Consider the following 14,271-nt stretch of genomic DNA (forward strand, 5'->3'; position numbering starts at 1 on the left):
CCAGTGAAGGGACTGCACCTCGGTTGCAGGCTTGATCCCTGGCCCTGGTTGGGGCATGTGCATGAGGCAACCAATCAATGTGTCTCTCTCACATCAATGTTTCTATTCTCTTTAAAAATCAATGGAAAAATGGGAAAAATATCTTTGGGTGAGGATTCACAAAAAAGAAAAAGAAAAGTTAGAGAATAGTTTGAGCAGGGAAAACAGCATCAACTGCCCTCAAAACGAGGAGGTGGGGAACAAGGTTCTTGAAGAGAGCCACTGAGTCCCACCCTTTCATCCAACCACTATCCCTAGCGACGCTGTAAACAGCAAGTGCCCCGTGCCCCCACACCCCCTCCTTGCCCCGCACCTTCTGTGAAGCAAGCTTCTGGGTCCAAGTATTCCTCGGGCTGTTCCACTGGGACCTCTTCTACTTCTGGCTTGATATCAATGGTACTTCCTTCAGAGGAGCTAGTATCATCCAGTTTCTAGATATGCAAGAAAAAGGGAGATCAAGATCAAGAGACTCTGCAGCAACATGTCCACACTCCACTGACTACTCTATACCTTTGGTGTGGATGATGTACTAGCTACAATTTTTCTCCTCAATTCTTACTTGAAAGTCATCATCATCCAACTCATGATGGGCAAACAAGTACCACAGGGCCTTTAAAACCTCTGTCAGGGCCTTTAAAACCTCTGTCAGGATGGGATATAACATTAGAACGCACTCACAGATGCCAGTAATCCACCCTAAACAAATGTAGCCATAGGCCGGTCTCAGGGATTCCGCTCACACAGATTAATGGCAGGGAACTACTTGAGGGAGTACTCCAGCCTCTGACCTAGATGATCCAGAAGCCAGGGAGATAGATCCAGGAACATCTCAGGAATCGAGGTCACCTAGGGAAGGCCTAGAATGGCAACAGGGGGGTGAGTTGGCTCTTCCAGATTCTCTCTACAAAGCCCATCGCTGAACCAATATCTGGAGCTGACAGAGCCCTGTTTGTTCTCACACAGGATCAAGGTTGGTTTCTAGGCTAGGACCTTACATCTTTGCTGCCGTCAGGATCTGATTCGCTGCTAACGTCCTCTGTGTTGACGTTCTCAAAATCGGACTCGCCTACGGCAATGGGCACCCGCACGGTTAAGTTAGGATTGTTGATGAAGGACATGTGGTCCTCATCAATAATGTACTTCTCCACGCTGCTGCCAATGCCACTGGTGGTGCCATTGCCATTCTTCTGGAAGTCACCATTCCGGTGGATGTCTGCACCAGTGTGGTTGGCGATGCAGTTGGCCTTCTTATCATACATCTCGTCCAGAGGTTTCACTTCATCGGCCTCGCGCTGCTTGAAGTGGGCCTGCATGAAGGCGTGCACTTTCACTTTGGTCCAAGCCACACCCTTCTTGATACGGATGACTGAGATCTGTAGGTTGTTCATTTCCCCATCATCATCCGTGGCTGCCAGATTGTCTGCACTGAAGGAGCTCAGGAGCAAGGCCAGAAACAGGTTCAGCACCTGTACCAGTAGCATTAGCAAAAAAGGAGAGTGAATGTAGCATAGTGAATGGTAATTTATCCATTAAACTAGGAAACTGGAAGCCTACAGATTTAAGTAACACACTCAAGAATTTATGTTGTGCTTGGCTTGGCCCACATAGTGTTTTAAACGCTCACGTTACTAGGTGAGCATTGCGTTTGATTTTTGGTTGTAATATAAGGAGTTTAGCACCTCTTTTCTTGGTTCTTTTATAGTTTTACATATATATATATATATAAATATATATATATATATAAAAATATATATATATATATGTGTGTGTGTGTGTGTGTGTGTGTGTACACCTTGGTTACCTTTTTTATTAACAGAAAAAGAAATGTCTGTATCCATTTTGGAAGAAAATTTCCCCAAAATAAAACCAAAAAGGTAGATATGAATTATTGGGGAACATGAAAGAGTGCATAAATGCCAAATGCTCATGAGCAGTAGATGCCTTGGAGGACCCGTGTTAGAAAAAATAGGCTTGGAGAGCCCTACTTTCATACAACAAATCAAGAAGGTAGAACTAAAATACATTTCATGTCATTTCCTTTTAAGAATTAATTTTGTTTTCCTAACATGTATCAAAATAAAATAGTTTTATAAGACAGTGATGGTTCTGTTGTATATCTAAGTGTTAAGCCACAGGATACAAGCTTTCTTGCTTTCTTTCTCTTTTAATTTCCTATTTTACTATATTGGTCATTAAGGTTAATTATTTTTATTAAAACTTACTTTTGAAAAGTGGGAGAGGTGTTCACTTCCTGATTTATACTTGGCCCTTAATTTGTCACACTTCTGAAGAGTAAGGCATATATATATTTTTTAAAATATATTTTATTGATTTTTTACAGAGAGGAAGGGAGAGAGATAGAGAGTTAGAAACATCAATGAGAGAGAAACATCGATCAGCTGCCTCCTGCACATCATCTCCCACTGGGGATGTGCCCGCAACCCAGGTACATGCCCTTGACCGGAATCGAACCTGGGACCCTTCAGTCCGCAGGCCGACGCTCTCTCCACTGAGCCAAACCGGTTTCAGCATATATTTTAAGTGGAGATAATAGTATGTTCAGAGTGGGAGGGATGGAAACAATATATGAAATATACGTATCTGGATTATCTGGGCCATCTGTAGAATTAAAAAGGAGCATGTTGGTAATATGGGGCGGGTGTGTGAACTGGAGAGGGCTCTGAAGGCCAAATTGAGGGATTTGAATTTTAATTGGATCCACTATTGGTTCTTGAGCAAAGGAGTCACAGATGATTATACACATTTGAGAAAGCCATTCCTTAGGAACTAGGAGTTAGGAGACATATTTGCAGGAGGTGATAAGGGTCTGGACTAGGCTATAGTGATGTCAAATCTTAGAATGCACAAGAATCTCCTGTGGTGGGATATTTGTTAAAACTACATAGTTCCTTGGCCTCATCTGAGAGATTCTGATCCAGTAGATGTGGTGTAGGGCCTGGGACTTGACCTTTTTAATGAGTGAAACTTGGGTGGTTATAATGTTGGTGGTTTTCTAGAAACACTGGTTGGGTTATAGAAATGGAAAGGGAGGGGCAGATCTTAGACTATGAAGAAAGATGTAAATACAGAAAAGGAAGGAAGATGTATGAAAGACATCAAACATTTACTGGGAACGGAGAGAAAAGAGTCAGAAGAGACTTACAGTTACAGATTCCTAGAGACTAGATGAGCAGAAGCACTGAGCAAAGGGGAACCTGGGAAGGTGTCATCAGAAGAAAAATAACAGGTGGCTTTCTCATGTGCTCAGGTATCTGTAGACAGTCATGGAGAGCTGTCCTTGAGACAACCGAGAATGGGAGACTAGGGAAAGTGGGGTGAGCCAGGGCTGGTAACTGCTGATCCTACTATACACTCGTAGGTAATAGCTGTGTTCACTGAAGGAGTGGAAAAACTAGAGGGATTAGGACTGAGGGAATGGTGGTTGGGAATGGAAAAAGGGAGAGCTTAAAACTAAAAACATCACAGAAGAGGGTGGCTATAGCTGGATCAAAGGCTGGTGAGTAGGAACCCTCTACTGGAATGCTTCTCTATCGCAGAACAGGGAAGAGAACTAACATGGATGAGCTTACAAGGGATTCTCTGAGTGTGCCTTCTTCCAGTCCTCCTTGCTCTACACTTACAGGTGAGATTCGGCCTGATCTGAGAAATGGGTGCTCCCACGCACTTTAGTGTGCATGTCAATCATCTGGGGATCTTGTTAAATATGCAGATTCTGATTCAGTAGCTCTGGGGTGGGGCCTAAGTTCTGCATTTGTCACACACTCGCAAGTGATCTCATTGTTGCTAGTCCTCAGATCACACTCTGAGAAACAAGGTGTTAAAACCTGTTGGTGAATGCTCTATCTACAGAGGCAGAAAACAGCAGGCAGACAGATCGAAGTAAAGCAAGAAAGCAATTTGTCATTTTTACAAATTAAATAAAACCCTAAGATGGTTTAGGTCAGTGGTTCTTAATGCAGGGCAATTTTGCCAACTAGGGGGCAATGTCTGGAAACATTTTGGTTGTCACAACTTGGGGTTGGGGTCACTACTGGCCAGTTAAGGATAGAGGCCAGGGATGCTGCTAAATATCCTACAATACACAGGACAGTCCCACAACGAAGAATTATCTAACCCAAAATGTTAATAGTGTCAAAGTTGAGAAATTCTGGTGTAGAAGACAGAAAGTTTTGTAGTAGAAAGAGTATAGAGTTTGAAGTCTAGGATCTAACACAAGCCCCAACATTTATCAACTATGTGAGTCTAAGAAAAGTCACTTTGCTGAGTTTATTTCCATAACTATGAAAAATGTGGGCAGGTTGTGGGGCTTATGACTCAGGAGGCCTCTGTAAATAGCAGCCTCCTTTCCTTCATTTGTACCTTAGGGTTCTTGGGCCAAGAAAGAATAAAAACCAACACAGACATGGAAGATACTAGAAGGTCGAAACAGACTGGACTTCTAGGCCAAGATAAGATGTACAAGTTAGTACTAACCACCAAGTTGCCAATAACCATGACCATCATGAAGACGATGAGGCACATGGCCTGGCCTGCCACCTCCATGCAGTCCCACATGGTCTCGATCCACTCCCCGCACAACACTCGAAAGACAATGAGGAAGGAATGAAAAAAGTCATGCATGTGCCACCGAGGGAGTTCACAGTCCTGGTTGATCTTGCAGACACACTCTTTGTAGCTCTTTCCAAAGAGTTGCATCCCCACCACAGCAAAGATGAAGACAATAATGGCCAGCACCAGGGTCAGGTTGCCCAGGGCACCAACTGAATTTCCAATAATCTTAATCAGCATGTTCAGGGTGGGCCAGGATTTGGCCAATTTGAAGACTCGGAGCTAAGGGAAAAACAAACAAACAAAAACCAAGTGATACCCCATCCATTTTCTTACCACATGGCTAAAATAAAAGCATATATCATTAATAAGATCAGCTTACATTTATTGAGCACCCTTGGGAAATTCCCGGGACTTTCTAACAGTCTTGGACTAAACTGGGAGAAACTGAGGCACAAATAAGGGAAAACCGATTAATTTTACAGTTAAGTGAAAGATTTAGAAGTAGGAACCACAAATACTGGCTTTAGTCCCTGAGCCAATCTACTTTTAAAAAAAGCCATACATGAACATACCTTTTTCCTATTAATTTTCCCTCAATTTCTCAAGGGACATATCAAGGAAAACATGGTATGTAGTGAACTAAAAGATTAGTGTGGTAAGGACAGTGACAATAAATTATCTGTCCCCTTAAAAAAGCATTTAAAACTTCTAAATAGCTGTTTTGCTTGCCAATAAATAATTAATGGATGATATGAAACTTTGTGATATGTTTGGAATAATTTGGAAGGAAAGCACAACTCCCGAGAAGGGGCGGTTCCACATATGTCAAGCATCTTCTGAAAAGGGACTCTACAGGGTGGGGCAAAAGTAGGTTTACAATGGTTTGTACGGAAAATAATACAATAATTAATAAATAATAATACAAGAATACACTGTGCTTCATGTACTCACAACTGTAAACCTACTCTGCCCCACCCTGTGTTGATACCAATTCAGAGGACGGAACTTTGGTATGTCAATCATGAAATTTCTATAATCTATATTCATTCATGTGACCAGATTACAAGGTCTTGGCTAACAGCCTGAGAATGCATAAAGACTATGAATGGAATGATAGTAATGAGGTTACCATCAGTCAAAGTTAACAACTCAAAGATAATGTAACAGGAATTCTAATAGAAGCAATAGCATTGATTTGAACATTTTTTTTATTTTATTGAAAACTTTAGTCTTATCTGAGAGTTCAAGATTTACCAGGTGTTGCCCTGTGTATATCTGGGTCACTCATATTTTCCCCTCTTGACTGGCTTCTAATTTATTAAGAATATTAGTGCTAAGGCTTCTGGCTTTTAATCCTGCTTCTCATTTTGTAGATAATGAGAACTGTTCTCAAAAAGTCTATCATGAAAAAAAAAGTCTACTGTGGGCTGGATCCTAACCAAAGACGAGTAAGCAGAGGTTCCAGAAACTTGGCAGATGTTAAATTTGTGAGTTGGACTGAATGAGATCTCTATTTTACAAGTATTTCTACACTATTCCAATTCTCTTACTTAGATATGCTGACGATCCTGATGAAAAAAAACACCTTAAATTCTTTCAGCTGCAAGTGCACAGGTATCTTCCCAATAGGGAGAGAGAAACCCAAGCCAGTTCTGATGCTTTGTCTGAGCGGGATCCACGAAGCTTCTCAAGGGACTTAGCACATCACACTTATGCTTATGCTAATGGGAAATTATTCTGAAGATACTGTTCACTATTCTTTCAGAGTCATTTTAGTAATTACACATTAACTTCTTCAAATACATTAATTTAAAAAATCCTTCTTAGTTAATGATATGGAAAACAAAGCCAATGTTCAACAGCTAATCTCAATGTATATATTTTAAAGATTATTTTATTTTCATTTTCTGGAAGGAGTTACCAAAATAGAAGCAACGAGGAAAGCCATCTTTGAGTAAGGAGGAATTTTTGCCATTTCAGAGAGATGTTCGGATAAAGAAATAGGTCCACAAGCAAATCCAAATAGGATCTCAGAATAGTCCTCGGGAGCCCTCCCTCATTTTTTACATTAACCATTACCTTAGGAGGAACTTCCTAAAATTGACATCTGTTTGTTGACTGATTTTAAAAACTAACCTCTACATTAGGTGTTTAGCAGGACAATTTTCAAGGTTTTATTAGCTAAGCCAATAAATAGCCAACTGGAATTGGGAGCAGAATATAGCTCCCAATATCAGAATAAGGATTTTTAAAATCGAATTAACTTATGCAAAACTCCTTCTAGTATTTGCAAGACAGGAAATGTAAAAAGAAACTGGAGAAATGTGGAATACCAATCGGAAAGATCGCAGCACCGAAAGCCCCTCCACATCTGCTAGACTCAGTTCCATTAAACTCAGGGAGACAATAAATCCGTCAAAAATGTTCCAGCCTTCTTGGAAATAATAGTAGGGATCCATGGCTATGAGCTTCAGAAACATTTCCGCTGTGAAAATTCCAGTGAAAACCTGAAGGGGGAACGCATGGATTAAGAAAAAGAAATAACAGGAGAATGGCTTTATCACCATCTTGGAATATAATATATCCAAGAAGCCTCAAGAACCAGCCTTGGTCAAATTCTGCATCTGAGGAATCAATATCTGGATGTCCCATGACCATGCCACATGATGCAGGAAAGTCTTATATTTATTTTTACTTTTTAATATATTTTTATTGATTTCAGAGAGAGGAAGGGAGAGGGATAGAGAGATGGAAACATCAATGAGAAAGAAACACTGATCGCTGCCTCCTGCACACCTCCTGCTGGGGATTGATTCCACAACCGGGGCATGTGCCCCGATCGGGAATTGAACCAGTGACCTCCTCTTGGTTCATGGGTCAATGCTCAACCACTGAACAACACTGGCTTTCTTTCTTTCTTTCATTCAAATATTTTTTTATTCACTGATTTTTAGAGAGAGGAAGGGAGAGAGATTGAGAGAGACTAGACATTAATTTTGTTGTTCCACTTATTTATGCATTCATTGGTTGCTTCTTGTATGTGCCCTGATGGGGGATGGAACCCATAACCTTGGTGTATCTGGACAATGCTCTAACCAACTGAGCTACCTGGCCAGGGCCTTATTTTCCTTTTGAATGAAGTACTCAGCCCTAACGTTTACATCTTTGTTGCCAGAACCACCCAAATCACATGATTTAAATGTAGCTGAAAAATGATTCTAAGCAATGAGAATACCACACAGGTGACTGCTTCTAAAGGGTCAGCAGTCATTTGAGTATGCATGCTTGGGATGTTTGCCTAAATAAACAAATAAATAAATCACTCATCCTATTTAATAAAAGGCTAGTATGCAAATCGACCAGACAGCAGAACGACCGGTCACTATGACGTGCACTGACCACTAGGGGGCAGATGCTCAATGCAGGAGCTGCCCCCTGGTGGTCAGTGCGCACCGCTCAGCCAGAAGCTGGGCTCATGGCTGGCGAGTGCAGTGGCGGTGGCGGGAGCCTCTCCCGCCTCCGCAGCAGCGCTAAGGATGTCGGACTGCTGTGGGGGGTGGGTCTAAGCCATCAGTTGGACATCGCTGAGGGTTCTCAGACGGTGAGAGGGTGCAGGCCGGGCTGAGGGACCCCCCTTCCCCTGAGTGCACAAATTTCATGCACTGGGCCTCTAGTTGTTTTATAATTATATTAGGAAAATACAGCATTATTTCTGATTTGATATTATGTTTTATCAAACTTAAACATATGCTACAGGGTTTCTTGTTTTAAATAGTAAAGCAACAGAACATTGCTAAAAGTGTACAAAATACAGGAAAAACATCCATAGTCTCACCACCTTGCAAACAACTATCCATTTTATATATCTCCTTTCTGCTTTTTTCAAATGTGGACACACTTTGACAAAGTTGTAAAATCACTGTTACCTGTCTCCCACTCTGCCTGACAGAGCACCTTGTGCTGCCTAATGCCCTCTGTGTCCCACGGCCTTAGTCACATGACAGGCAGCAGGGAAGTACAATGCCATGAACAAACCAGTTCCCTCGCTCCAAGCTGACCACATGACATCAGACTCTTACTGAATATTATGTTTTTTAGAGGGGAAGACTTTAAATGCAATAGATTTAAAACTGACAATAAATTAGTACTTATAACCACTTGGTTACCAAATTTACACATGAAGGAGTTTAAGAAAAATGTTAAAGAAAAGGTCTGAGGAGAGAATTAAAAATAGTGAAAAATACTTAAGATTACAGATATTGTGGAAATATATGGAATTGATGTATAGAAATGTTAAACCCCCCAGAATGACTTGAAGGATAAATATCAAGATAGATTAAGTGGGCTACCAGTTTTTGGGGTCCATATACTTTTCTGTGGCTTCCCATTTTTCTACATTGCAGATGCAGTATTCTAAAATAGAAAGAAAATATGCCCTGAAGAGATTCACTTAAGCAAAATCAAAGTTCATAGGGCAAGCTAAGTATCTACAGATCAAACATCCTGCTAAGTGAAGCCAGGGAAAGTTAGGGCAGCTAGTCAATTCCGGACATACATTTTACCCTTAGTGCAAACCCATCGAAGGTTTCTCTACACAGACATGTTCGTCTGCTTGATGCACCCCAGGTAGAGGCTGCATTTGCTGTCCCACTGGTTCCTGGTGAACACACAGGAAGTGCCCACTAATAAGCACTGGCTGGCTGACTGCGGGGTATCTGTACTGTGGGAACTTGGTCCCTATGAGAAAATCAACAATGGCACAGTCCTGTGGTGCTGCCTTCCAATGGGGTGAATGGCCCCAGACGCCTGGTGCGAATGTCTAGGACAGAGGCCAGCAACCCTGGTGTTTCAACACACAGCGTGCTGCCATCATTTGGGGTTTGGGTGAAAACAAATTTGCAACCATTGGCTGTATGAAGAAATGACTTTTTTTTTTTTTTTAAACAGAAGAGTAGATTTATGGTTATCCCTACGATGTCATTCTTATTTGCTCTGAGATATGCTTCTTGAAGCAGATAAAGAAGAATAAACTAGTAAGCAGTGAATCAACAACTGTATATAAATGTCCCTCTCGTGAATGTCGTCAAATATTCATCTAGGAATTTATGTCCTAGTGCAGCAGTTGTCCAGGTGTAGTTGAGGATCCCTGGGGTCCCTAAGACCTTTCCAGAGGACATGAGGTCCTCCCTTTTGCAACTGTGTGAGGCCAGATTTCTTTCTTATGCTTCAGCCAAAACAATATTTCACAAAGGACTGAATACACAAGCAGACAGGAGAATCTAACTATCTCCTATTAAACCAGACATGAAAGATATTTGCAAAAAATGTCAAACAATGCCTTTTTCCCTTAGAAAATATAACTTCATCCCGTAAAATATGTTATTTATGTAATTACATAATGGGTACATTATTGTGATTTTAAATAAATATTTAAGATTCTCAATTGGCTTTAATTTCAAATATGGTAAATATCAATAGATATAACTATCATAAACAAAAGCTTTTCAGCTCTTTTTAAGAATGTAAAGGGGTCCTAAGACCAAAAAAAGATTGAGAACTGCTGTTCCAATAGAATGTCCTGAATGCAGAGTTGGCATATCTTTCTAGTTGGAGCAAACCCCAGACTTGTGAAAAGTATTTAAAAAGAGGAATGCATAAGAGGCTACAAGGACACAGATGAAAGAAAAATTAAAATATAAAAACAATTCCTTCTGGTTGAAAATGTAGTCAAGAAATGATAACATGTGTATTTGGTAAAGCAGGGCAATAACTTTTTCCCTTTTTTGCTTAGAATCTCAGAAAGTAAGCTTACATGTCAGGTTAAGCTTTTGCCCTTCCTTCCATAGTCCCAACCCCTCAAATGGCTCAGTCCTAAGTCCCTCGGGTGGGCGTCCACAGGAGGGAGGCCGGTGCCAGGCGCTGGGGCCTAAGCAGAGCATCTGTGCACGGGAGTAGCCTGGCGTGGGCGGTCAGAGCCTGTGCAGGCCAAAGAGGGGGTCCACCTTGGGGGGCAGCCCAACACAAGCTGATTGGGATGAGGATGGCTGCCCAGCACAGGGTATCAGAGTGTAAGCAGGATGGAGAGCTTTCATGCAGGGGAAGCTTGGAGTGGGGTGGAGCGGGGGGATGCAGGTAGGGGGGGCCCAATGTGAGGCGTTCAAGTCTAAGTGGGGTAAGGGAAACAAGGATGTGTGGGGTGGCCTGGCCTGGGTGTCAGAGCCTGAGAAGTATGAGGAGGGGTCCACATGGAGGACACCAGCGAGGGAGCCTGAACAGTGTGAGGGCACCAGCTGTTAGAGGCAACAGTGGCTTCTGATCAAGTAAGTTAACATATGAAAGACAATGGCAACCAGGTTTCTTTTTGTGAGATGAGGAGCTACAAACATAGGAAGGAGAAAACCAGAATGAATCCTGCAGGGCTGGGTTAGAACTGGAAGTGACAGCATGAACTCACGGTTTTCAGCAAATACAGTTAGCTTAAGAGCAGCAGCTGGCCCTGCACTGAGAGGGCTGAGGCCTGCATATTGCTCCAATAGATCCTCACTTCTAAATATCATTTTCTACTAACCCAGGGCTCCTTGGGAAACGGCTGATTCCAGGCCTGCGGCAGGAAAACGGTAAAATTGGCTTGGGAAATCTTGTGGTACCAGAAAACAAGGAAGTGATGAGGACGCGATGAAAGAACCCAGAAGCCAGCCTGAAGGGACCCCCATTGGCCCAGTCTGGAATGGTGTAAACATCCAAGTAAATGACAGTTCTAACTCACTGGATAGCATTGAAAACCATGAGTCCATACTGATATAATTAAGTAAAGGAGTGAATCAGAAATTTAATGAAGAACAGAAAATTCAGATAGTTTTAAAGTACCTTCATCACAAATACTTATCTATACTTATAAAAGGGTAATATGCTAATTAGACCCGGTCAACCGGCCATCTTCCAGATGTCTGACTTCCTTCCCGACAAAGCCATGGTGGTGGGGGCTGAGGCAGAGGCAGTTAGGGGCGATCAGGTCAGTAGGGGAGGGAAGTTGGGGGCGAGATCAGGCAGGCAGGGGAGAGCAGTTAGGGGCGAGATCAGGCAGGCAGGCAGAGGCAGTTAGAGGCAATCAGGCAGGCAGGCAGAGGCAGTTAGAGGCGATCAGGCAGGCAGGCAGGTGAGCAGTTAGGAGCCAGCAGTCCCAGATTGCGAGAGGGATGTCCAATTGGAAAGGGTGCAGGCTGGGCTGGGGGACCCTCCCTCCCCGTGCATGAATTTCGTGCACTGGGCCACTAGTTAATTATAAATGGTAAAGAGTAACTTTACAGGGGAGAAGCCTGGCAGGCACCTTCTCAACCAAGTCACCATCACCAGTAATGACAAATGAAAAGTGTGTGCCACCTGGCAGGTGCAATGAGAGGACAGCCTCACTTGTGTGACATTCCTGCCAAATGCATAGCTTGAGCCTAATCATGAGGAAGCATCAGACAAACCCAAACTGAGTGAATTCTACAAAATATCTGGCCTGTAGTCTTCAGAAGTGTCATGGTCATGAAAGTCAAAGGAAGACTGAGGCACTCGCCCAGGCTGAAGAAGATGAAAGAGAGGACAACTAAATGCAACCTGTAACTCTGAAACGGAATCCTTTGTTATAAAGGATATTACTGGGGCCCATGGGAAAAACTTGAAGGGGCCTGAGGATTAAATGGCTGCAATGAATCCATGTTAATTTCCCGACTCTGACGTTAAATTTAGGTTCTGTGGGAGAATGCACTTGTCCATAAAAAACACACACTAAAGTATTCAGGGGTGAAAGGCTGTGTCAGCAACTTCCTCTCAAAAAAAAAAAAAAAGTGTATACTATACTTGAAACTTCCCAGTATGACTGTTTAAAAAACCACCTTATAAACCTACTGTTGTGTTCAATTGGTTGCAAAAAAGGCAAGAAAATAATCATGAAAAACAATACAAAAGTTGTGTAAGTCACATAGCTGCCCTGGGCTTCAACTTCCTTTAGAAAACACGGGGGTTGGATTGAATTATCTGTAAGGTTCCTTCTATTACTAGATTTTTCTTGTGGGGAGGGCAGAAGAGGCAGGGATTATAGATTTACAGAAGACTGTTCTCATCTTCCCTCAGAAACACCTATCGGCACCTCTACAGACAGACGCACCTAACCACTGTCCTGGCTGTGGGAAAAGCCTCTCATTCCAACAAGAAGACAAGGGTGTGCTCACATCGGGTTAGTCTCACCTTTTCTTATCCTCTTTTTCTCAGGTTTCTATCAAAGACTTTGCCCAAATCTCCAAGCCTTTGAAAGTTCTCCTATTGAGTTACACTAATACAGTTCCTAAGATTTATAGAGTACTTTTCATGATTCCAAAAACTTTGGTTTAAGTTCTCATTTTACCCTCCCACCCACTGATGGATGACATGGTATTAGCCTCATTTTATAGATCTGCAACATTTCTGGACAGAAATTAATGGCTTATTTAAGGTTAAACGGTATCAAACAGGAATCAAAACCCAAACCTTCTGACTTCTAATTCTGTGTTCTTTCTGCCAAACTCAGCACGTGTGTTAATTGGCAAAAAAGTACATTTTTGAGCTTATGTTATTATTCAGAAAACACTCATAATGCAAGTTTTCCCGAGGTCCAGCACATATCCAACTGCCTCATTTGGCATCTTCACTCTGAATAAATAGACATCTCATTCTGAATACATCCAAATAGAATTCTTGATTTAAAACTCCAAACCTGTTCCTTCCTCAGTCGTGCCATTTCCCCTGCAGTAACTACCCCCTAAATCTAGGCACTATTCTTCATTTCTTTCCCGTCACCCTCACGTGTAACCCATCAGCCAGTCCAAAGTATCCTGGCCATGCACTACTCGCCATCCCCATTGCTAACTGTACCCTTACTTTCCCCCTTGAACCCCCCCCCCACCCAGTGCTTGCTTATTGCAGAACCTGGTTGTGGTTAGGGTGCCGCATGGAGTCCCTAAATATTACGACCTTCTCTCATATCCTCTTTCTTCACCAATGGTCTGGGCAAGGTCTTCTGAATGCTCACAACTGTAATTTAGGTGTGGCCCTACATCTCTTTAGATTTTTAAGAAAGGGAAAAATCATGGTATTTGCTGGTTTGAGGGCCATTCTGCTGGTAGTAGGTGAAAAGGTCTCTCAGACTCCCTTGGAAATTGAGAACCTGTTCTGTAAAAACTTTGAGAAAAAAAATGCTATAAGGAAAACAGCAGCAACAGCACCACCACCAACAAAATCCCTCAAGTCATATTTCTTATTACTTAACTCATGGCTAATACAATAAAACATATTGATATAATATTGTTGGTTGACTCAAAATTCTGCTTGACGGCCAGCTAGTTATACAGCAAGCTCACCTGAGGCACCTTTCAGAGCCAGTGAGCACATTTCCTGGACATAGTTCAAGACTATGGGTATTTCAGCCCTGGCCAGTTTCCTCAGTGGTTAGAGCGTTGGACCTCAGACAGGTCAATTCCCCGTCAAGGGCATGTACCTCAGTTGCAGGTTCAATCCCCGGCCCTGGTCGGGGCATGAGTGGGAGGCAATCAACCCATGTTAGAAACATCTAACACATCAGTGTTTCTCTTCTCCGTCCCTGCCCCCACATACCACCTCCCCCCTTCCCTTCCACTCTCT

General features: G+C 42.4%; 1 protein-coding gene across 6 annotated transcripts in view; it reads right to left on the bottom strand.

Moving 5' to 3' along the window:
* SCN8A (sodium voltage-gated channel alpha subunit 8) overlaps positions 1-14,271 on the bottom strand; it is a 186,280-nt gene that overhangs the window by 32,451 nt on the left and 139,558 nt on the right. For all 6 annotated transcript variants that reach the window (XM_070410201.1, XM_070410199.1, XM_070410197.1 and 3 more), the window contains exons 15-18: positions 6,945-7,118; positions 4,534-4,890; positions 1,035-1,505; positions 353-470 (exon numbers count right to left, since the gene is read on the bottom strand). In XM_070410201.1, coding sequence (XP_070266302.1) covers positions 353-470; positions 1,035-1,505; positions 4,534-4,890; positions 6,945-7,118 — 1,120 coding nt within the window. The remainder of the gene's footprint in view (positions 1-352; positions 471-1,034; positions 1,506-4,533; positions 4,891-6,944; positions 7,119-14,271) is intronic.

The sequence above is a fragment of the Myotis yumanensis genome, unplaced genomic scaffold, assembly GCF_028538775.1.
Source record: "Myotis yumanensis isolate MYYU_CA2020_CCGP unplaced genomic scaffold, mMyoYum1.0.hap1 SCAF_3, whole genome shotgun sequence".
NCBI lineage: Eukaryota > Metazoa > Chordata > Mammalia > Chiroptera > Vespertilionidae > Myotis > Myotis yumanensis.